General features: G+C 42.4%; 1 protein-coding gene across 3 annotated transcripts in view; it reads left to right on the forward strand.

Moving 5' to 3' along the window:
- The window catches only part of FNDC1 (fibronectin type III domain containing 1), an 81646-nt gene that overhangs the window by 25878 nt on the left and 31023 nt on the right, over window positions 1-24745 (forward strand). For 2 of the 3 annotated variants that reach the window (XM_068938828.1, XM_068938829.1), the window contains exons 2-10: window positions 4544-4753; window positions 6901-6999; window positions 8718-8835; window positions 10645-10832; window positions 11381-11488; window positions 14793-14981; window positions 15746-17938; window positions 20886-21001; window positions 22881-22992. In XM_068938828.1, coding sequence (XP_068794929.1) covers window positions 4544-4753; window positions 6901-6999; window positions 8718-8835; window positions 10645-10832; window positions 11381-11488; window positions 14793-14981; window positions 15746-17938; window positions 20886-21001; window positions 22881-22992 — 3333 coding nt within the window. Of the gene's footprint in view, window positions 1-4543; window positions 4754-6900; window positions 7000-8717; window positions 8836-10644; window positions 10833-11380; window positions 11489-14727; window positions 14982-15745; window positions 17939-20885; window positions 21002-22880; window positions 22993-24745 lie in introns of all 3 variants that reach the window. The other variant, XM_068938830.1, reaches the window with a different exon arrangement.

The raw sequence follows: 24745 nt of genomic DNA on the forward strand, positions 1-24745 counted from the left end.
TGGTAAACCTACCACTTCTTCCATCATTCCTACAAAATCCTCGATATAATCTGATGTGTCTTTTCTCCCCCAGGAGGATGGAGTTTGATTTACACATCTTTCTATGACTGTTACTGAGATTGGTGTACTTGTATGCCTGGTGGATATTTGTGCTTAAGTGAGGCAATTTTAATTATCATATTCATCTGTTTGGAGGAGGCTGGAAGATTAGTGCAAGGTCCTGTTAGAAGTGGATGAAGCCCAACATCCTCCCAGTAGCTCTAGCTCTGCGTAGTCTTATCCTTCCCTCGTTTCCATTCATACTACTTCTTTTACCTTTTTTCTCAGTTTCAGCACTATGCTTCCTTCCAGTCTGCATCAGATTACCATTTGTGTTCCTATTTCCATGTCACCTCTAATATTATTACAGTAGTTCTTTCACTGACTTTTATCTCCCTTGTTTCAACTCCTCCTCTTCCTGACCCCTTTTCTTCTTTGTCTCCCTTGATGTGAGATTGAAATGATGCCTTGATTTTTCAAGCGGCTGTGCTTTCTTTAGCCCAGCCTGGCATGAAATGTATCATGTAGGCTCTTGAGCATGTGCAGATCCACATCCAGCACCTGGATGTGCAATGAATAGTGGGATCCTAGTGACAGAGGGAGGTTATAGGAGGTGTCCTCATAGTGCTTGGCCTGCTGTGTCGGCATCATCTAATTCTTTCTTCGTTTAACTATGAGCTTTCAAGACCATTGTTCCTAGGAAGTTCAGGATCCCCGCAGAAAGGGCTAGTTTGAGGACTGAATAACTTGGAGTGATGGATCAGATTTATATTTTCTCTCCTAACTAGTATTGCTTGTTTCAGGCAACGTTTTGGGGTTTTTTGTTTTTTTGTTTTTTTAAAGACAAATGAGCCTGGCTTGCAGGATCAAGCCTTAGGACGAAGTGAGCTTTTCTTGCCACTCAACTGCTGCAATCCCAGGGTTATCCTTCCTCTGAAAATCTAGGCTATTTTCTTGAACTGATGCTATAGGGGAAGTCTAGGACAGGAGAGTGCATCTAGAAATGGACTGTGACAGCAGGAAGCAGTGACTTTCTGTCCTCTGAGGGGCTTACAGAGTGGTAAGTGCCCTGGCAGAGCGAGAGTCCTGGCTCTGCAATGTAGCTGAGCCCTTTGGGACAGCAACCTTGCAGATGCCCCTATGAGATGAAGTAGGCCCAACTTCACCTTGTTCCTCTACGTGACTGAGGTCAGGGCCTTGAGCCATACCCCAGATCAGCATGCCAACTGCCAGGCTATAGCAAGGTGGGCAAGGTTCCCTCTGTTTCTCTTTGTTTTTAACCAAAAATCCCTTTCTTGTCAAGCCTGGCACATATTTTACACACAAATATTGTTTTTGATGAATCAGCACTTACAGCAAAGTTATTTAATTGAACCATGCTCTGATAGCTTTATCCTGGATGCCTTCAGATACCTGAGGTCAAACTGCAGCAAGAAAAGTGAGCTAACTAATGAAATAGGAACAGTGTGCAGTAAAGTGTGGTGCTACCACGAGTAAAGTAATCAAAACCTTAGAAAGATCTGTTTTTAAAATCTCAGCCAATCCCTTTCATTCAGCGTTAGAGCCGATAAACTTCTCTTTGCCTAAAGCCACATTTGTTTTAAATTGAATACTTTCCATATGGCTTTCTGGCTGGGTTGGTTCCTTTTGTATCCTTTGACCCCTACAATTCTTTATTGTAATTCCAATTGGAAAGCTGCAACTTTGGTAAAGCAGAGCTTATCGACTGCAGCTTTGCTTCCTACCACACTGATCCTGCGGACTCCTCGGTGTTCGGTTATGTTACAGAGCCACTGAGAGAGAAAACCTAAATGATGCGCTCTTGCTGCAAACCAGGCAAACTGCATGCACTAGGGGAAGTGTGGCTAGCAGTCGAGGTAATATTTCCCTCTGCCCAGGGCTGGGAGCCGCACCTGGGGTACTGGGCCCCTAGTTCCAGAGGGATGGAGGGTCTGGGGAGGCTCCAGCAAAACCTACAGAGATGGTGGCCAGCTAGAGCACCTGGCCAAAGAGGAGAGGCTGAGGGAGCTGGACTTGTCCGTTCTGGCAGAGGAGGGTAAGGGGTGGTCCTGTAGCAGCCTACAGCTACTTGAAGAGGGGTTACAGCAGAGCCAACTCTTCTTGGTGGTGGTAGGTAAGGCAACAAGGGGGGATGCCCACATGTTGCAGTTTGGGAGGTTTGGGTTGGCCATTAGGGAAAACGATCACCCTAGGATGCTGGTGCAACACTGGAGCAGGTCCACAGAGAGGCTGTGCGATCTCCATTCGTAGAGGTTTTGAAGAATCAGCCAGAGCTCGTCTCACTGTGTGTTGGTGTTAGTCCTTTTTTGAGCAGGAGGTTGGACAAGAGACCTCTGGAGGTCTTCCAGCTTGAATTTTGCATCTTTGTAATTCCCAATGGTGATACTGTAAACAGAGGCTGGACACCTACGTGATCAGTAACTAATGGGCTTTTGAAACCTGAATTAAGGAGCTGCTCAGCAGAGCAAGAAAAAGAAGCTGTGTGAGAGCAGGTGGTTTTTTCAATAAAGGTTTGACTGCATGATTGAGAATGTTCCTTGAAAAGTGGGAAGGAAACCTCATAAAAGCAACCATATTTATTGTATATCAAAACATATTTTATTGTTTATAAAACATCCAGATGTTTTTGCATCTGTAAACCTGGCTTATGTAGCTGATTAATCAGGGTTTATAGAAACTTTGTTTTGCTGGCGTAGCAGGGAGCAGCCAGAGGAGAGAAGCTGCCGAAGTCCACACATTTGAAATGATCTGTCTTTCTGTAGGCAAAATAAAAAGACAAGGTTTGCCCCCCTGAGCTGCTGTCTAGTGTTTCAGTAGAAAAACAGAGTTCCCGGGGAGGGTGCTGTTTCTCTGCCTATGCTATATGTCTCATCAGCACTGAAACTCAACATTTTTCATTAGAATTTCAAGGGGAGCTCTACAAACATCTTTGAGAGTCACTATGGTCCCTTCCAAAGGATAATTTAATAGAGGAAGATTTATTGGGAGGGTGCAGGAAGGTGGAACCCTGTCAGCAGATCAAGACCTAGTGTCTGTGAAGGACAGCTTGGTTGAAGACGTCTGCTGTCACTGAGCAGAAACATTAGAAGACAACCTGCTTTTGGCATGCATAGGGGCATGCAGACAGAAATGCATACTTAAAGTCAATACATGTTTAAGTGCTGTCCTGAATAAATATGAGCTCCTGAACTGATGCTGTAAAGAGGATCTTGCTCCACTCTGGTTAGTTTGTTGCAAAGGGCCTGTCAGAGACATTTACCATAGCTAGGTCACTGCAACGGTTTCTTTTGTTGACTGTCGAAATGTCATTGAGACATCTGAGACTCTTGTTATTCTCTTGAACATAGACATTGCTGTAGTTGCAATTACTGGCCTAGGCAGCCAGCGAGAGGGTTTCAACACGGTGCGTAAGCTCTGTGCAGGCAGCCCATGCAACCTTGCACCTGGGGAATGGAATTGCTAGAAGAGAACGAGGGAGTCCTGCCTTTGAAAGCAAAGCGTAAAAGATAACGGAGGCAAGAAATTGCTACTTCACCATGGCTCTTCTTACTGACTTTGTGGCTGGTCAGTGTTAACTGATTTGGCACTTTTCAACTTACCGTTTGTCATAAGGGTCTAGGAGATCTCAGTCATAGCTGTTGCAATGAGTGCCCTTCCTCCTCCTGTTTCTGCCTGCTCTACTTGCAAACTGTATATGAGCATGATGCAGTTCATACACGGTGGAGAACAGCACAAAAACTGGAAAAGCTATTCAGAGTAAGATTAGTTGCTTGAGTAATCCTTGCATCAGTCTTGCTTCTTAAAAGAGAGCTGCTAATTTGCCACCAAATGTAAAAACAAATGACCTGTGTAAGGTACCTGTTGCAGTACTAGATGCTCAAGGGATTGTATAATGGGAGCTTGTGATTCTGAGCTTTAAAAGTCAGGAGTTGAAGCATGTGCAGAACAGGCCTGTTAAACATGAGGCTGTTGGTGAGCAGAACCATTAGTGATGGGTTTAGGAGACGAGAACCTGCTTTTAATGTAGATGGTTTTCTAAATGGAAGTTTAAAAATAGTGGAGTGGTTCTGTCCTTCATTTTACAGCGACCTTTAGCACTTGCCAAAAAAGTAATGTACTGGTATGCCTGAACTATGGAAAGGGGATTAAGAAAAAGGGAAAAGATGAAACAGGAAAGCTGCAAGACATCTACAGTTTCTGGCAGGCATCCTTGTATTATGGTATGTTTTCACTTTGAGTGTCTTGCACCAGTCTGCCCGGGAAAAGACACTGTTGAGCGTTGCATGTCCCATTTGGAAAACTTGTTTATTGGAGTTGGAGTTTTTAGCAAAATTAAAAAGCTATAAAATTATGCTTTTTATTCTTATGTTATTTTATAGATGAGCTTGTAACAGACTTATGTGGACTGCCATACATGCCACATGCTTCATAATAATCATGATGGATTTTGTGTGGTTTTTTGCTTTTTTTTTTTTTTCTGAAGAGAAGGACATGCCAAACAGGCCTCTGAGACCACGTACCCAGTCCCCAGATGGCAGGTTATCATTTCGATGGAGGCCACCTTATGGAGCAGGCTTCAGGGGTCCACGCAGCAGATCACAAGGTTACCTCCGTGGGTATGGAGAAAGCAGCCGAAGGATGAGCTATGCTCCACTGCTGCAAGAGCGACAAAACCAGGAGGCGAGAAAGCTAGGTAAGCCAAATTTCCTTGATACCACGTAGTTCAGCTGATGCCAGGCTGCCCTTGCCCATCAGCCAATCAATTGGTTCTGTATCTTTTGTTTCATGTACAGTATCTCACAAGGATATTTTCCAAGCGAAAAGCACATCTCTAATCTCCTGTTGCTGCTTGGTGATCATAGATCACATGTTATTGTAGCCATCAAAATTGCTTCCCCCGTATAATTGAAGATGCTTGCTCTTGTTGCATAGTGCAATATATTCCTAATGGAAAAATATGATGACAAGGGCAAAAAGTGTAGCAGAACTTGATTCTGCATTAGAGAGAGACCGTGTGCATGTTATTCATATTAATAACAAGGAGATGACCAGAGAAAAAGAGGCGTAGGTCAGATTCTCCTGGCACACAGTGGGATCCTTCTTAAATCCTTTGCTTCTTGTTCTATTCTTAGGCTCTATGTCCATAAGTTGTTTCGGGTCGGAGAAAAAAATATTAATGTAATTGAAGGTATCTACCTTTGCCAGTAAAACAGTTTCATGGACTCTGTACTCAAGCATTGCATTCAGATGTCCATGTTCTTTCTAATTCCTTTCTGAGGTCCAGGTTGCTCCCGAGTTATTCAAGTTGGCCTCTTCTATGTTTCCCATCCTTCTACCATGCTGTGACGATTTGCACTTGAGCCCTAGATGACATTTATTTAAAGCTAACTGCAGCTAACTCCCTAGAGGCTGAGCACTTCCCTCTGCACTGTTTATGTCATCCCCACATGTTGGTGTAGTGGCTGCCCTGTCTCTGTCTAGCTGCCTAAGTTCCTCCAGCCTGCGCTGGGTGATAGGTGTGTGCTCATAAGTGTTATTTTGATCTTCTTCCTAGAAGCTTCAACTTCTTCTTTGCTGTTTGGATGCATTTACTTAAGATTAAACCTATTTCCCCCAAAATCTCTCATATAAACTGGAAGCCCATCCCACAGATGGTCTGGTCTTCGATTGCAAAACTGATGATGATTCCAAAATTACACATGGCCGCCAGAATTCCTGGCTTAACATGTAAATATCTATTTCCTCTTCTGCTTTCTGGGTTTTGTATAAGAAGAATCTTTATCTCGATTTGCCCAAGAGGAGAGAGAACTCCTCAGCCACCTTTATCAGTTATTCCATGGTTGCATACCCTTTCCTAACACAAACCTCTTACTCATTTCTCATCCCTTCTCTAGTATTCCTTCACTTTTTCATCTTTCTGTGCCACCACCATCTCTGGAAATAGGCTCACTGTGGCCACCAGTCCTTCCACATCTGTGCAAATTTTGTGTTGGAAATCCAGTACCCGCAGTGGTCTGAGCCTCTCCATGGTGGCCTTGTTTCTATTTTTTGCTTCTTTTCCTGGAGCTTGCACTCTGTGTTTCTTCAGGCAGCAGCTGTCCCCAGGTGCTATGCACTGTGCGTTGGATAATAGCTATAAAGGGAGTCTTTGGACATAAAACTGAATGGGCCTGGAGTGGTACAGACACTGAGATGCTGTTGTCGTGTTACTGTGTGCCAGGAGACAGACTCCAGGGTGTCCTGCTCAGCTGCTGTCTCCTCCTTGGTTCCTAAAGGGGCCGGCTGGACCCCACTGTGGAGGTGGCTGGGTCGAGACATGTATGTGTGCAAGAAGCTCCCCCCCACCATTTTATGCTCAGCGCAAACTACTGTTGTGCAGAGTTGGAGTGCCTGTCCAGGGATCTTATCAGAGACTTAGAGTTCAGTAAGGTACTTAATCTTGATGAGAAATACTATGTAATATGGTTTTAAGCATCTACTTCTTGTTTTCATTGCTTTTATGCTACTTTTTTTTCAAGAAGGAGAACAAGTGGTTTTTAAATAAATTAAGAAATTGTCAGGAGAGAAACTCGAACCTAGAATGTTGGACTCCTGTAATGTTTTTTCATGTTAATAATTTACTTTTCTGCTTCTAAAATACCAGGTTTATTGTTCTTACTACGTGCAAATTGAAATCTCTGCGACAGATGCTGTGAGTTTAAATTACTTACTTACTTTTCAGGGAAGCTTCTCCTTTTGTGTCTCAGAAGGGAATAAAGCAGAATTTTACCTGAAAGAAATAATTTTTTCACTGTGAAAAAGTTACAGGAAAGCCTTTTTTTTTTTTTCTCATATGTACAGCCTCTGAATCAGTTCATGTGGTTTCACTGCCATCAAGGAACTCCCAAGGACGGAGTCAACCTGTCTATAGGTCATCTTTAACTAAAAAGAGAGTCACAGGTATGTTTCTTTCACCTCTGCCATCACGTCACAGAGCTAACTTTGTGATTTTAGACTAAATTCTCTGGGCAAGACCTGCTAGATTTTTCTCTGTGGGCCACAGAGCCTGCTGGATGTCTTCGATTGCTGCTCTAACTCAAGCAGGACTTAATAAAATTATACAACTCTGCAACATGGTTGTTTGTTGTGTTTTGTTGTTGTTTTTCTCCCCTCCTATTGGCAAACCTAATGCACTGCAGTGACCGTAGGAGAGGGCTCAGTCAGGATCAACGCCAGGGTCTCCAGAACCGTGTGCCTTGTTGTCAGGTCTCTGCCCCATCTTCTGGGGGGTTGATATGCATGAGGCTAAGCCTGGACAGCAAAAGTTGTCACTTGCTTTGGAAAAAAAGTATTGTATACTGTAGCTGTGGTTAAAAGGATCAGTGACCCTTAGTCATCTCCCTTTCTGGGCCATCTTCTCACCCCGTCCCATTACAGTGAGAACGTTACAGTGCGAAAGTGTGTTTCACATATCTTGACTGAGATGGAAAATACCTGTATTTTCATTTAGTATAACCAAACTTAGAAATACCATGGAAAAAATAGATAGAGAAAAAGCAAACAAGTGCTAACTTGATGCCAATGAAGTGTACTGTGAGAGCATACTATGGACTATGAAAGGGAAGACACAGGCTCTATAGCTTGAACTTTTATTTGAGCTGAAACTAGAGCAAAGTTTATACCTTGTGCCTGCTCCAGTACAAGTCACAGGGATTTCTGCTTTGAATCAGAAGGGAATGCTTTCCCTTATCCCCAAACCTACAGAAAACAGTAGAACAGCTATGTGACAAATACTAAACGCTGCAGCTTATGTAGCCCTTCTCCAGTACATAAAATGGTGGTGTCCTGGTGCTGCATACTCCAGAGCTTACTGATCCCTTTCCTGAGGCATCATCATTTTTCTAATATTATTCTTCTGTAAGATTTGGACTGGGACGTTGCATTTGTGTATCCTGTGCCTTTGGATATTTGGGAATGGTCACTCTCACATTAATAGGAAGAGTAATAAATCTCCTTCACAGAGTAGTCCCTAGAGCAGACTGGAAAAAACTTGAATAAACAGATAGAAAATGGAGTTTCATCAAAATACTTCAGAAAATCAAATTAGCATAACTTCAGTTTAAAGTTTTGTAAAAATATGTGCCAAAGATGTCAAAATGGCCCACTTTAATGATTTTTTTTCTTTTAGAGCTTTAAATTTTTTTGTTTGCTCTATATACCATACAAACTTAAAAGCTAAATTCACACAACACATTTGAAGTGGTCAGTTTCTAGTCTTACCCCCCTTTCAAAATGAAGCCAAAATTAGAAATCTCAAAATTATTTATGAGGCAAAATATCTGCCCTCCAGGCAGCTCTAGTAGTGGATTTGCCAGAGATGAGTCATGTGAGTATGTTATTAACGTATTTGCTATAAGTAGCAGTTTTGGAATTGATAAGAGTTTTTAAAGACTGTGCAATATGTTAGTACTCTGGTCTTACAAGCAGATACCCAACAGAAAAAATGATGTTGCCATGGGGTACTATCTGTAATCAGTGTACTTGGTTTTCCACTACTATAGTCTTTGTTATGCATCTGTGCTGTGTGCCTTTTAAAACATCAGTGGAAGACAGTTGCTGTTTTACTGAGATCTCCAATATTCTTGTTATTGACTTGCTATTTTACTTTGTTGTTTCAGAAGAGGAAGAGGTGGAGGTGGCACAAGACATTAATGTTCGAGTTATGTCCTCTCAATCTGTGCTCGTCGCTTGGACGGACCCACTGTATGAAAAACAGAAGAGGGTTGCAGCAAATAGGTAATTAGCCCTGTGCTTTCTTCTCTGAACACATACCAAAGGTGAACTGCTTCTAACTGACTACTCATTAGTTTGCTTTTATTTAATAATAGTTGGTTATGGGAATGATTTAGCCGAGGACATAATAAAAGATAGGAATTTTGCATGACCCTTTCTGTAACAGTGGCAGGTTGCGGGTGCTTCTGAGAAGCTGTTAGAAACCTGATGTGGGTAGATGTGGGGCGGCTTACCCTCTTCACCCCCCTGAACCTCACCCTGGTCTTTGGTATTTAGAGGTCTGTGTAAATGCTAGACCACAGGCTTTTAGATCCCTTCCAAAAAGTTGTCAGCACCAATCAGGGATATTTTTGCTATTCACGTGACTGGTATATGGCTGTCACTGCACCACACTACAGGAAGTTCAAATCTTCATTTGTGTGGGGGGAAAGAAGGGGCAGGGGACAAGGCATAGGCCTCAGAAGAGTAGAGGTGAGGTGTTGGGTTGGATTGTCAGAACAGACGACAGCTGTGAGATGACCCTCCTGTGGCTCCAGGAGGAAATGCTCTGGGACATGAGAGACCCAATGAATGTCCCCATCATCCACTGGCCTCCAGAAGCCCCCAGTGCAGATGTGCCGTGGCAGAGCATGTCATGGCCAGGGTGGATGGGAGCACTTGGCTCACAGAAGCACGCCCCAGCAAGCGGAGACCCAAATAAACAGAGGAAAGGGATGGAAAGTGCCAAAAATCTGAATGCAGTGCAATGCATGGCTTAGCCTGGGAATAGTGAAGGGCTGTCTAACCCTGGACTGAGACACCCTGAGGGACACAGAAGGGGTAATGGCAGTTTTAGACACTTAGCTTCATTGTGGAAGTTATTTTCTGGGAGGCGAGTGAGATCCAAGCTGCCGGCACTGCTCTGGGAGCAGGGGGAAACCAAGCGCGAGGGGGCTCTGCACTCCCTAGCCATGTTCCTCACCACGCTGCTGTTACGATGGCGGCATAGAGCCTCCCAGGACACCCTGGCTTGATTAGGAGGGAACTGTGGCTTCTCCCTGAAGGGGAGGGGGCGTTTTCAGTAAGAAGCTGGAAAGAGCGGTCAGTCCTGCAGGGTGAATGCAGTCAGACTCAATTAGAAGAATACATGAATGTTTGCTTAAAAGGCACAGGCACTTGGTGGTGTGGTGGTGGTGGTGGTGGTATTTCACTGCTTGCATTTGGGTAGTTTCCAGAGCCCCCAGGAGGCATCTGGGATCGCTGTGCACTGCTCATGTACTATGCAGGGAAAAGATAACCTTTCTCTGAAAAGCTGGAGGTCTATGTATACAAGGGAGACTAAATACACAGCAGGCTAGGTTACCTCTGCAGAGGTTAACAGCTCTTGGATGGGGACTAGGCAGAAATGTGGTGCCTGCAGTCCCAGCTCCCTGGGAGGACTGCAGCTCGTGGGGCTGGCTGCAGAGGGGCGCTTGCTGGTTGCTCCGTCCTGTGGCCAGCCGTCACTGAGGCGATTCCCTTTTACCACCATGGCGTTACAGGGCCATCCAGCGTAGTGTTCCCACCGAGGAGAGCAGGACAAACAGCACCTGCCCTTCCCAAGAGTGAATTCTGACATGGCCACTGCCAGTTTGGGCACTTTTGAGGGGTTTTCTGTTTTTGTTTTTAAAGATCAGTTATCCTGGCAAAGTAAGTACCACAGGCTTCACTTATTGCTGTTCCCTGCTCCCTCTGCAGCAGGTTAGCCAAGGCAAAAACAACCTGCCCTCTGTCTGATTCTACTAATGTTATTTCTGAGGTGTGACTTTTTACCTCCTGTGTTTCTAATCCCAGGCAATATAATGTTCGCTATCGGGAAAAGGGGGAATCAGCAAGGTGGGATTACAAGCAAGTGTCTCACCGACGGGCGCTAGTGGAGAATCTGATGCCAGATACCATGTATGAATTTGCCGTCCAAATCCTGGAAGGAGAAAAGGAAGGCAAATGGAGCGTATCTGTTTACCAGCGGACCCCGGAAGCGGGTATGTATTAAACAGATCTTTGGTGTGATACGAGTTCTGAGGATTTAAGCTGCAAAATAGGACTGGCTTGAGGCACCGTCAGGATAAGCAGAAAAACAAAAACAGCTTCAGTGCTTCTGCCTGTTGCCCTCTAGCACATCCAGGGCTGCTGTTGTGGTAGGGTTAGAGCAAGTGAGAGATCGGTATGGGTGTTTCTGGGGCTAAATACTGGTAATTTCTAAATTGTGCCTCTGCCACTGAGAAGACTCAAGAAGTGGTGAAGAGAAGTGGTCCGTAACAACCAAACTACAGCAGCTTTCCACTCAGCTAAGCCACAGTAGCAGTCTTGTCCAGTCAGCCTGTCCCCAAAAGCGTAGAGTAAAATTTCACGATGGGGACCTTGTACAGAGATCTGATATAGGCACACGTGGACCTGAGCCATTTGTATACTTCAGTTTTTATTTTTTAAATGGTCATATAGAAAGTTCTGCAATGAGAAGAAGCGAGAAGTATGTGCCACGTGAGTAAGCATTTCTTAATTGCCTCTTCTGCGTGTGGCTGTTTCACAGCTCCTGCCAGTGCACCTGAAAATTTGGATGTTTGGCCCTTAAAAGGCAAACCCACCTCTGTCGCAGCATCCTGGGATGCTCTTCCGGAAAGTGAAGGAAAAGTCAAAGGTAAGTTATCACTGTCAGTTTTTAACCCTCACAGGGAGCTGATCTTGAAACCAGACTGTCACTCTGCAGCAAGCTGGAACGAGCTGGGGTTTGTCCGCACGTCATTACTGACTAAGCCATGACTTTGTTGTTAGACTTACACTGGACCAAGATGTTTCTTGTTTCCAGCCCAGCTTCAGCTTCTCCACTGTGCTGTTGGGAAGCCACCACCTTGTGCCTAGGGGGCCACAGAGCTTCCTGGAATATCACACATGCGTACTTACCCTCTCCTTCCGTTAATTAGCAGGTTGAAGTGGAGCTCGAGAAGGAAGTTTCACAAAGGATTTATGAAAGTTAGGCGAAGAAGTAAGTTAGGAAAAGTTGGGTAGGTGCTAGGCAAGTGAATAGGTTTCTGTTTTGTCAGATTTCTAATTTATCACAGAATGAAAGCCTCTTAAGAAACAAATACAAGTAGTGATTTCAACACTTTTCACATATAAGCCCCATGTACTGTAGCACTACCATGTATAGCCATCTTGCTAATTTGTCCACAGCAGATTACTTACGCAGGATTTAGAAAAATCTTCCATGACTTTTTTTTTTCCTTTTTCCTTCCAAAAATGAATAGGCAGGTTGTTTAATTGCTCCCATTCTCCTGCGATTGATAGGATTGTGTTCTTGGATCACACAAATTTCCGGAGGTGCCTCATCAGCGCTGTAGGATCTCAGGATAAAAAAGACCATTGGTGTAAAGGGGGAAGTGTGCCGTGTCAGCATAAAAGACCCGTATTATGTATTTGTCAGGGTGGTGATGGAATTTTTTCCTCTTTGAAGTCAGTAGAAGTTTTGCCAGTTGCTTCAATGGAGCTGCAATTGGGTCCAAGAATTACTGTTTCTTAAAGTAGGGTCATTCAGGGACATTATCTGAAATTTAAAGTCTGCTCCTAATTTTGAGCAATCTGTAACTCTTTGTCCATATTTTTTCTGTTGTTTTTTAGATGATTCATCTAGAGCAATCATTTTAAAGAGACTTGGTATTCAAAGGTTGAACATTTATATGTGTCTAATATATTGTTGTGGGGTTTTTTGAGTATAAAGTATAACAGGAGAGGTCTTATTTTTAAACCAAATAAATGGCATGAATGATATTTATACTGGCTAAATGAAACCACTGAATTAGCACTTCATGGTCAGATTTGATAACACGTGGTAATCAGGAATTTTTGCCTTTTTGTCCATTTGTTTTTCAAACCTGCCCTTAAATTGCCCTCTGGTAGCCATTTGAAAGCTGCCAGAATTAAAACACCAGAGCCTGTGCAAATAAAAATTACTCCAGTGTACCCATCATATATCCATCCTGAATAGCCATTATATCTTAAAATAAAAATACAAAACAGAAAATAGAACTCAGCATGCCTTCTGATACTTTAGGTTTTTCTTACTGATCTGTAAATGCATTTGCATGTTAAAAAATTGGTGACTCTTCATCTTGGTTTTGATGACTTACACTTAGCTTATTTCTTAATGCAATGAATACAGGCTGGTTTTCAGAAGAAATATAATTTTCCTGTTTTTTAATGTTGTTATTGTGTTCTAGAGTTTTCTTTGTTCAGAGAGAGGAAAATGGCAGCCCTTGGAATTTATTTTCAAAATCCTGTTTGTGGCTAATGGCAGTGCCTCTTGCAGAAGGTTCGAAAGAAAAGGAAGCCTGCACATCACTAAAATCTTACCTATGCTCTAAGATACATCCCTTTGAGAGTATAATGGAAAGACTCCTCTTTATGCTTACAGTTATTTTGATAAAGGTGAAACTTCCCTCAATATAGAAAGCTAATAGGTACCACTGTAGTCCTAAGCTGAAATGTCAGAGCAGGGTGAGCATCTTAAGTAGCAACAAGGCCTTGCCTTGCTTTCTGTGCAGTGGTGCATGCCCCCGATATAGTTAATAAGCACAGCTTGTCTGACAGTGAAGATTTTAATTTTGTTGGACAAATGTGTTATTGTTACCCTTTGATAATATGCAGTGCCATTATTTCCTGGTGGAAGTACTTTTTAGGGAAGGACCTCAAATCATCAAAGCATGAATTTTACCTACTGGTCGGTAGTTTACAACTGAAAACCCAATCCAGAAACCCCTGTAAACAAAGGCTAAGCTGGAAATATTTATATTTGATTGCAGGGAAATTTACTTTGCAGTGTAAAGTAAATGCTTTGGTGTTTTTATGGGGATGTCCCTCAGGTTCCAGCACAGCTGAGGAATGAGTATATGGACCATAAGAGCTGGTAAAGTCTTACTAGAGTGGGCTGGCAGAGCTGCCTTTGCATGACTGGAGTCTTAAAGTATAGTGTAATTAGAACTATGTCATGCTCTGTTGAAAATGCCACCTGATTTTAATACTGATGTCTTGAAAGTTAATTATGTGAATATGCCATTTTGAGCTTCTTCCAAATAGTTTCTGTGGGAAAGAAATATCTTTAACATTCTTGTTTGCTGTGGACATAGTTACAGTCAGGAACACAATTGTGCACTATCTATCTTTGGAGCAAGTGATATTTTGGAAGAATTTTCTCTGGATTGTGTGTTGTTGATTGTAAATATCTTTGTAACTAATCAATCAGTAGGTTCAAAACTTTTATTTCCCTGGGTAATCTAAAATCTGTTCACGCTCCAACAGTCATAATAACATGGATAGTCTTACTATAGTAATCCACCCTACTTGGTGTTTGTACCATCTTTCAGACTGTATTTATGAAATGAGTAGGACAATTTGTATTTTCTTGGCGATGTTCATAAATTTTTACTGTCTTTGATACATTTTCTCTTCTAGGTTTCCTACATTATTTTTGATTTAGGACAGTTTATATTTTCAGAAGACTCGTTTTTTCCCTAATTAGTTGGCGTACAGAAACAAAAAGTGGTCTACCAATGCAGCAAGCCAAACTGCCTGATATCTGGTGCTGTAACTTTCTCATGTCCCCCCACACCTTCTGTCTGGAAAGCACGGCCATCGTCGGGGCTCTTGGTGGTGACTATTCACGCTGATGGGGACTGTTGCCTATGTATTACTAGAAAGGTATAGCTAAGGTCTCAGTCTTTAGCTCATTGACATGGTATGCTTTTGTCAATTAAAATGAGCAAATGTTTATTCAACTTATCAATATATATATATTATGTCTTTACACTCCAGCTGTTGACTTGACGTGCATTGCTAGTGTATTAATTTTAGTAATGCACGTTCTAATTCATCCTACCCATACAGTCTGTCCGCTGGAAACAGGACTGTTTTCAGTTTCCTCCTTCCAACCGTCTGCCAAATCATTTCAGAATACATTCTTTCATACGCCCCGGCTCTCAAGCCATTTGGAGCAAAGTCCATCACCTACTCTGGAGCTACAACGTCAGCCATGATAGATGGTCTGCAGTCCGGAGAGCGCTATATTTTCAAAATTCGTGCAGCAAACAGGAGGGGACAAGGTCCTCAGTCTAAAGCCTTCAGTGTTGCTATCCCAGCAGGTAAGCATCATGGCCTTGTTTGTCCAGTCTTGCCTTGGTCCCAGTTATGTTCATTCTTACTGACTTTTCTTAGCTTCCTCTGTGCTCCGTCTAACCAGTGCAACTTTGCTTCCTTAACACTATTTCTGATAGCTCTTCCTGACTACATTGTCCAAAGAGATGCTTGTAGGTAAGCATTCATCACTCTGACAATTAAAAGAACATTTAATGGATATTTCAACATTTTAAATAAAGCATTGTCCTACCTTATTTCATGGTGTGCTGCATGAAAATGTTGTGTGCGCTCTGTGTTCCTCAAAGTCCAAAGAAAACCATGTTTTGTTTCTTTAGTTACACTATTCATGGCCACTTCCACTCTTCAAGGTTAGTCACCTACTTCTCTTAGACTTTATTCAGACTCCTTGCTCTTACTTCTTGCAAAAAAGATGCTGTTGTGAGGACAGAAAATTTACTGAGGTGACTAAAAATGGGGGCCCCATCCTCAGATGGGATAATGTAGCATCAAGCCGTCAACATGACTGAGCTCTGCTAGGGATTTGGTTCCACTGATACGGCGCTGCAGCCCCTACCTTCAGATGTTTTATTTTAATTGCTCTATTTTATGCAAGTTATAATAATTCCATGAAAGCTAGTCAATACAGAAACAGTTATTGTCCCGTATTCTCATATGTAAGGTGGTTCTTGCTACCTCACTGTTTTCTCTTCTTGGTCAATTTTTGTGCTTCTTTTGTTGTTATGAATAAAGATTATCTTTTTTTTTCCAGCTGATTATGAGGATTCAATTGCTCAGCAACAAACGAATATTCAAGATAATTCAAAGGCTAAAAAATCTGGAAATGCCAATTCATCTCCTTCTCAATCTTCAACTGTTTCTTTGAAAATCCAGCCATCGCTTCCTTCTAAGCATTCGTCTGTTCATTCACCTAGTGTTAGTGATAAAAAGAGTCTTCTTTCTGAATATAAGAATAAACTCTTGACTGGGGGAGGGGTCCTGAGTAAGTCTCAGTTACCTTCTAGAAAGACAGACGAGCTGGAACCTGATCTCCAATCCACTGAAGTGACAGACGATCACGATTCCTCCCGTGAAGCTCCAACAATGCCACCAAAAGCCCAAGATCAGAGGAGCTTTGTTAGACCTTTGCCTCCTAGTCGGCCAATCCACCCTGTCCTTGCTTCCGGGAGGACCCTTATTCAAACTCATGCATCAGAGGGGTCAGAACAGACAAGCCCAGGTAAACATGAGCCACCAGCACTGTTACCATCCTCAACGCAACGCTCTTCTGCCTCTTCTGTTCCTAAGTACACGGATCATGAAACAAAGCAACTAAGGCAAAGCAACACTAATATTCCTTCTCCTAAAACCTCTTCCCATGCTCTGCCTGCCAAAAATAATGATCTTGGTCGTGATAGTTATAATGAATATGACAGTGAAGAAGCAGAGAGCAGAGCAGAACAGTCCACTTCTAGGTCACAGCAAACAAGGCTTCCCTCAGCCTCCAGTTCTCGCATGTGGAAAGATTCGAAATTAGCTGCCGTAGCGGTCTCATCGAGGTCTGCTGTTTCTGGTTACACCTCACCTCACTCTCGCTCCTTCACCAGTGCCAAATCTGATGGAAAGGATGATGATAAGAATTTTAGGGAGGGATCACCAGATGAAAAATCATTATCTCCAGCCATTGCGCACAATCCCTCTATATCCACTTCTAGGCAGTCTTCTTCAGCAATCTATTCTAAGAACAGAAATCCTCAGGTCGATTCTGATTCTCACCTCAGAGACCCACACGGTGAAAAGTCTCCCCACTCTGACTCAGAAGAACATCTAAGTAGAGCAGCTGCTCCAGAAAAGCATTCTCCCCTTTCCAAACATAAGCCTGAGGAGCAGGACCATCGAGAGGTAAAAGAAACCCTTGCTCAGTCAAAGTCAAGTTTATCTTTGCCGAAAAAGACATTGCCCTCTCATCTTCCATCGCAGAAGAGCTCCCGCTCAGAGCCTCCACAGAGAGCGCAAACTAGCCCTTCTTTACTTCGTTCTAGGGGCCGGCGTCTCCCATCTCCTGTCTCATCCCAGAGTAATGAAGAGTTGCAGGAAAATGAGGATGCAGATGTAGAAGATAATGACAGAGCAAGCACCCGTTCTGTATCTCCTAAAGAGGTCTCCACTTCTAGGGGGTTACCTGCCTCTTTCTCTCAGGGAAGCTCAGGTTTGTCTCTATCAAAGCAACAGCAGCCAGGTTCTCAGGCACCTTCCTACAAATCAAAACTTACTCAGCCAGATTCCAGTTCTGCCACTGATGCGGTAAAGGACAACCAATATAATCCAAAGTTGTCATCCCCTTCTTTGAGACAAACTCATCCTTCATTACCTACTCGTTCAAGGGTTGCTACAAAAACAGTGCCCCGAACAGAGAAAACATATGGCCTCTTGCCATCAAAAATATCCAAACTTGAACTTCCTCAAAAAGTTCCTTCCTCTTCTTCATCTAAATCTCATCACTCAGGTTCTAGTGAAGAGGATGATTATTATAGTGAGTATGATCAGAAAGAATCAGAGGAGAAATCCACATCATCTTTGGCAGCAAAATGGTCACCTTCTGTTTCTAGAGGTAGCAAAAACACATATGATGACACTACTAGCAATAGAAGGAAATCAATGGACACTATTCTACCTCACAAAGTAAGATCTGAAGAGGAAGAGAAGGAAAAAACTCCAACATTAAAAATATCTTCTCCTGAATCACCAGGCAGCTCTGCTATAGCATCACGGGTTCCTCACCCCCCTAACAAACATACCCTGTCTAAACCAAGCTTTGTTTGGCCACGTTCTTCTACATCTACAACCGCTCACGCTATTTCTCCAACAATTTCTTCTTCTACTTTGTCCCCTCGCCAGAGACTTTTAAACTCCAGATTACGGAGCCCTTCCCAACGGCAGTTTGTTAGACCTTCTTATAGGCAAGGTACGTTGTCTTTGTTTCGGTAATCTCATTATACTGAGTTTTTCTAATGTCAGCCACTAGATGAAAAGGAAAGTCCTCCCTCAGAGTGCAGTTTAAGTTATTTATTATAATATATTAGCTTTAATTTTGGTGGTCCTAGGGAGCCCACTTCTTGAGGGTAATGTGTAAGCAAAGTAATGGGTAATGTGTAAGCAGTGCCCCGGACCCGTGGTGTCCTGCAGTCTAATCTGCACAGGATCCTGCAGCATGACTTGCACAGGATCCCATGTCCCATAGAGTTCTCTAAACCTCAGGCGTTCTATTTGAGTAGATCAGATGACAGAGTTAGGGACTATAATGGAAAGAGGGCTGTGTTCCTTATTGAGTAATGACTTCTCTGAATATGCATTGAAAGAACATTTATACTCTGAATATGACTACCTTTCAGGTATATTGTTCTTCCTTATATGGATTATTGAAAAGGCTTTAGCAGATTATGTGGTCCTGCCTTGCCCATCCCCAGGCAATAAGATATTTCCTTACGCTGTACTGGCATGCAATATTTTCTTTAACTAATTTTAAAGCACTTTCCTCTTATTTCTAAGTAGAGTGGATAAAGTGGATAGACACCTCAGGGTTGCATATTCCTGGTGAGGATCGTTCACATCACAGTCAGGCCTTCTGATACCTTTATGGCTCCCAAAGGTTAGAGGCTTGCTTTCTGGCAGAATATCTGCTGACTGAGGATAGTGGAACTGCAGGTCCTACAGTAGAGGTGCGTCACATACTGATTCTCTCTGTCAACTAAGGTGATCCCAGACAGTCTCAGTGGCTTTGCCAGAGCTAGGAATGTTTTTTTTCTCCCTCTAGTGCATGGACATTCAAGAATTGTATTGAGTTGCCTAAGTGTTTTAGTAAGTGCTATATGTATATATGTATATGCTAAATGTATATGCTATTATGCTGTATGTAGATAAGAATGTCTTGTTTAATGTGATCTCACTGCTATACAGTGAAAAATACAACTGGATTATTTTATTTGCTGTGCACTAGCTTTAGTCAGACTGGGTGTTGTGTAGAGTTCTTGCAGAACTTTCAAGCGGAAGTGGACCTTAAATAATATCATGGAGGATGGGATTTATGGCAGAAAGTTTAAATGTAATGTCTGACTTTCAGGCGTGGCAAAGTCCCCAGAACTCCATTGACCAATGGCATGGAAATGATGTAGGCAGTTCCTCCTCCCTGAAGACTGAGGTCCTTCATCCCTCTAAAAATCTTGCCCTTCATTTTTGGAAAAGGTGCCATGAGCCATGGAATTGGGTAGTTAATAGCCAAGGAGTGTTTATTTCATATGTATTCATTTCATATATATTTGCTGGTGGCAAGTCTGTGAGCTAAGATGTGGCAGTAACTGCCCTTTCTGAGTTTGAGGGCCTGCAGCTCTGTGCCACTACTTTTCCATCTCTGAGCTGAATGTGTTTCTGTGTAGCTATGTGAGGTGGGCCTTGTTTTTCAGTTAGAGAAAGAGAGCCTTTCCCTTTAGAGGGGAAAAAAAAAACCCTGTGGGGGTAATTCCCACCACCTCTCCTTTCAGTTCATCACTACAGGTTTGTATAAGGATAGGGTAAGAAAGTTGTTCTTTTTAATGACATTTTTTTTCCTCATCCCACTCCGCAAATGCTTAAATATTGATGGTAGACATAGTGCCTAGAAATGCTGCTCTGTTTTATTCAAAATCCCAGCGGAATTGAAGATACCGGATAAACATGGTAGAGACAAAACACAAGTGTTTTAACCTCTTCATAATAAATCATTTCAGACTCTTGTGTTGGTTGCACAGATACAAGAGTGTCATAACAGTTACTCTAAGCAGAAGTGAAATGCCTGATTTACTGAGTGCTGTGCAGGCTTTTTCTGCTCTCATTTAGGTCCGCATCAGTAAGAAGACTCATAGAAACTGGTGCTTCTTCCAATTTACTATGGTGGAGAGGACAGTCTAAGAGGAGATTCAGGCTTATTTGACTCTTCCAATCACATTTTCCCCTTTCTGCTGCTTAAATGTTTGTGGAAACAAAGGATTTGGCCTATGTTTCTTGAGTCTGAAGTAGATCTCCTGTTAACTGACATGGTGGCAAACCTGGATTTGCTGAGGGTGGTCTAAATCAGTTTACAAGTTTTTTGAGAAGTCTGAACTAATCACCAAGTTAGCACTGAAAATCCTGAAATCCGTACTGGATAATTGTCTTCTGTCATCAGAAATTCATCTAAGATTGAGCTTGATCTTTATTTTAATGTGATGTGAGATGAGACAACAGCTGGTGATCGTTATGTGCTGGTGTCTTTAGAAGAGCTGGCTTGGGCAGAGAGTTTTGCATATCTACTTTCTAGCATAGGAGCTGATTTCTTATCTATTGGATGTTGCAGAAAAAGGCACCGGAATGTTATGATGTTGGGAGCCATTTAAATACGTTTGCTACTTTAATAATTTTTGTTTTCAATTTTAAACGTCAGTTTCCTGTTCCTCATAGTCTCCAAACCGGACTCACCATGGCTGCTTTGCACTGTATGGGTGACATAAAGTAGTCCTGTGGACAATCTGAGTAGAGCCAGGGAGGCCGTGTTTCCATCTTCACTGCGGTGCGTGGCAGCCCAAGCATACTGGTGAATCTGGCCGTTTATGCATAGTGAGATTCAGCAATGACATAATATGTTGGGTTTAATGTTTGAATATTGAACACAAATTCTGAGAAACTTCATGATGACAAAACGCTGAATTATTTGCAAGTGTTACGCAAAGTTAAAAATCACTAATGGCCATCATTTTGTAGCCAGTACAAGTAAAATACCTCCATGGGACTTGTATTTAACAATCCATTCATAAGAGTTATTGCGTTTCTTTGTGTTTTAAAATGTGATTTGTCATATGTACAGCCTTTTTTAGAATAGTGTGTTTTCTTCTCTATTTCAGGTTATAATGGCAGGCCAAATCTTACAACAAAGAATGGAAATGGAAAAATACTGCCTGGTAATAATGGAAAACCAAGTGGACAGAGAATAATCAATGGCCCTCAAGGAACAAAGTGGGTAGGGTGACCTTCTCTGCAAATTCAAGATGCTTTGGCCTTTTATTTTACTTACCTGTTCTTTATGAAAAGAGACAAAAGTGCCCTCAGTCAAAGAAGGTGTAAAATGAGATTACACTTAGTGTTCCAGTTTCCACTGTTCCATTTAAATCTAGTGACAAATACAGCACTTCATTCTTTGGACATTTTAAATGGCTGATTTAAAGCATAATGGCTTGAATTTTCAACTCTAGCATTAGTCCGATAGATTTAGTGAAGTGTTTTTCCTCAGAATCAATGGGACTTGTGCTCCCAAGTTACTCAGGACTTTTCTGCCATACAATATGGGTGGAAACTGGCTGGGATAGTTATCGTGGAATGCATATTCCAGACTGACGTCCCCGGGAGAAACTCATGAACAGGAACGTAGAAATGTAAAGTTACTCCACAGGTGTCTTGATGCTTTAAATGTCCATCTTGTCACATTTCAGAATAAGTTCCCTGGATTGACAGGCCTCAAGGTGATATCTTTAAATGTTTTGTAGTTCATACAGATATGTTCCTAGTGATATTTTCAGAAGAGTTCAGGTACCATTACTGGGAAAACCCTACTGGGTGCCTAAATGCCCAGATCTTATCTTTTAAAATCCTTCCTAATCAGTTCATAACCAGCCAATGTAGGGAAGGAATTGATGTTTCCTACACATTTGTCCAAACATTGAGCAGGATGAGACTGTGACCAGCCTTACTGAAGTCGATGGAGCTACTCGCATGGTAAAACACTACATGATACAAATAAACGGAGCTGTGTAAAGACATTTTGTGGACACTTTAATTTACTAGCTTGCAGTAGAGAAACATTAAAAGGTGCATAAAGGACAGCATATTCAAGGGAGGGATTTTGAAAAGCATGTCCAAAACCATTTAAATAGGCTCCAGAAAGAGGGCTGAAAGGGTCCCTGGGGGGCATAGGGCCTCTCTCCCTACCCAGGGTGGTAGAGGTTGGAGAGGAAGGCATTGCTCCAAGCAAGACAAATATCCTGTAAGACAAGACAGTCTGTATCTTCATCTATGTCATCAGCTGTGGCTCGGAGACCTCCAGAGGTGGATGCTGCCAGACCTGCGCAACAGCAGGCAATCTGCTCTTGTGATTTACTCTCCTCATGCTACAGAGTTTTTCCTAATGTCAAATATAAGTCCTTCGTGCCAACTTGAAACTGCTACTATGTCTTCTTCCCAGTGTCCTCTCAACACTTAACACATTTTGTGTTTTTCTATTTTATGGCATAGCGTATGTTAACTCTGGTTAAAACAGCATCCAGTTCAGCTATTTTGGGTTGAAGTAGAGTGGGAACTGGATTTTAACTGCAGTTACCACCTTGAATTCAATCCGAGCTCTCAAACAGGTTTGATTTATGAGACAGAGGCTTTTCCTCAGTCTTCTGCTCCAGTTAAAATCTTAGTTACTTTGTTTTCACTGCTGTTTTAATCTAAATGGGCTAGTTTAATTTTTCTTTTTTCTGACTGATAGACTTAAATCCCATTTTCAAAAGGACTCAGGCTCATATTCAAACCAGTATTACAAGAATCCAGCTTAGGAGTTGTGTAGACCAAGAAAACAGAGTTGTTACGTTGCTCATGATTCCTATAGTAGGTGACATGAATACAGTTCTTGTGCAACTCTGGAGCCTAGTTCCTGGTGATTTGCCTTCTTACGCAGTGATTTTTCAGAGATTCCTAAGCCAATTAGTGACTCACGTTTAAAAGTTGCTCTGTAGGTGTTGTAGCTATTCCTGAACATCACACTTAAAATCTATATTTCCCCAGGATTTCTGTTGCTGTGAAATTTCATTTCACATTCTCTCATGTTAGCTAAATTTGAGTTTATCTATTGCTTTTAGATTGTAGATCTTGACCGAGGGCTAGTGTTAAATGTTGAAGGAAAATACCTCCAAGATTCCCAAGGAAACCCTCTACGAGTGAAGTTAGGAGGGGATGGACGTACAATTGTTGGTAAGTAGTGGCTTCCTTCTTAAAGAAAAAAATCAATGGTTTTGTGTGCATGGTAACAGATCCTGATGAGCAGTGGGAGTAGGTGTGGGGGGTACAGTTCCAGTCCATAAGAGGGAGGATTACACAGATGCATCCTTATGCCACATGGCATGGGACCACTCTGCATGTTTCCCATATTTCTCTCTGGGGGATGCTAGAAAATGGGTGCATGCTGGGAACCTTTAGAGGAGCAAGGACAGACTGCACCTGTGCTGCACAGGTGGCCAGTGTTTGAAAAGTTATGTGCCGCATCCTGGTTTAACTGCACTACGTTAACCGCATAGTGCTTGCATTGCCGTAGTTCAGACCTGGTGTCTCCACACTTCTCCAGGACTTTTGGATGTCAAGGTGCAGCTAGTCTGCCAGGAATAATGGGCTGCACTGGCAGCTGTGATGGCAGGAGCTGCCCTGCAGCCACCGAGCACAAAGCTGCGCTCATGCTTTTGCAGGAGCAAAGGGCAAGCCTGAAAGTAATTCATGGAGCTGGGCCTTCGAACTGACTCGTTCCAGGAGGTGGAAGTATTTCAAGGACTGTTTGCTGTATCTGCTGCATGCTACAACCTCCCTTTGTTGCAGTTTCCTAAGAGCCTTCTAGGTTTGCTGGGGGAAGAATGAGCCCAGCCCTCTGCCAGTGACAATGTCTGAATTCTTAAATGTGCTCCCTCCTCTCAGCAAATGGTAGAGCCAGGAGCTTACGCAGTGCTGGACCTGCCCTGACATCGTGGCTGACTGACAGGCTGTCCTAGCACAAGAGGCTCTAGGGATATGTAAGATCGCTGTGCTAGGTAGCCGTAGGGTACCCTGTTTTTCCCTTAAATCCCATCTTGGTCTCCATTATTTGGATTTTCTTCTGACCAGTGTCCCTTTCAATGTTGCTCTGATGATCAGTTATTTCCAAATTACAATATTCTTAGTAAGCATATAAAATTTAATGCCTCTTGTTAAATTCTTGTTCTCAAGTTCAACTTCTGAAGGCAAGGAGTTCTACAACTCATTCCCCACCGTTCATTCCTCTCTTGGCTCTAGTGATATTCCTTGAAAATAAAATTCTTCAGGGGGATACCGTTATTTTTAATGACTCTTAGGACTTCAGCTCATCATTTCTTGATCATGTTTTTTTTAAAATCATTCCATTCTTACTCAGAATTAGAAATTCCTGGAAAATGTCACTGCCCTTTCAATGATCAATTGTGTTACTTTTTTTCAATAGAAAAAAAGGACTTATTTTCAGTAAATGTAGTCTTTATTTGTATTTGTACGGTACCACAGTAGATTTGATCTTAGGGGCAGGGAGCAAAACAAATGTCATCCTAGGGCTTGCCCTGACCAAATCTTTAGCTCTTCATTATTCTCTCTCTGATGGTTGCAAAGAGTGATTATCCTTGAGGCATTAGCGATTTTCAGCCAACATGGGAAAGATGAACAATCCGGGCCATTGTTTCCCTGTGTTTCCCTTCACAATTCTTAACTACAATACAGGCCTTGTGCTGGGTGCTGGTGCATCTCTATAACAAAAACATTTTTGACATTTTCATAAAAGCAAGTAGTAGTGATGAAAATAATTCCCAGTTAATTTAGTTGCCCTTTGGAGCAGATCTCAACAATGCAGCTGAATATAAACAAAGCAAGCTACTCAGAATCATGATGAGTAGTCTACGTAGTGTAGATTTGCCTTCGTCTACTGTTCAGATTGCTCGCACTGCTGATTTTGACT

The sequence above is a fragment of the Struthio camelus genome, chromosome 3, assembly GCF_040807025.1.
Source record: "Struthio camelus isolate bStrCam1 chromosome 3, bStrCam1.hap1, whole genome shotgun sequence".
NCBI classification, from domain to species: domain Eukaryota; kingdom Metazoa; phylum Chordata; class Aves; order Struthioniformes; family Struthionidae; genus Struthio; species Struthio camelus.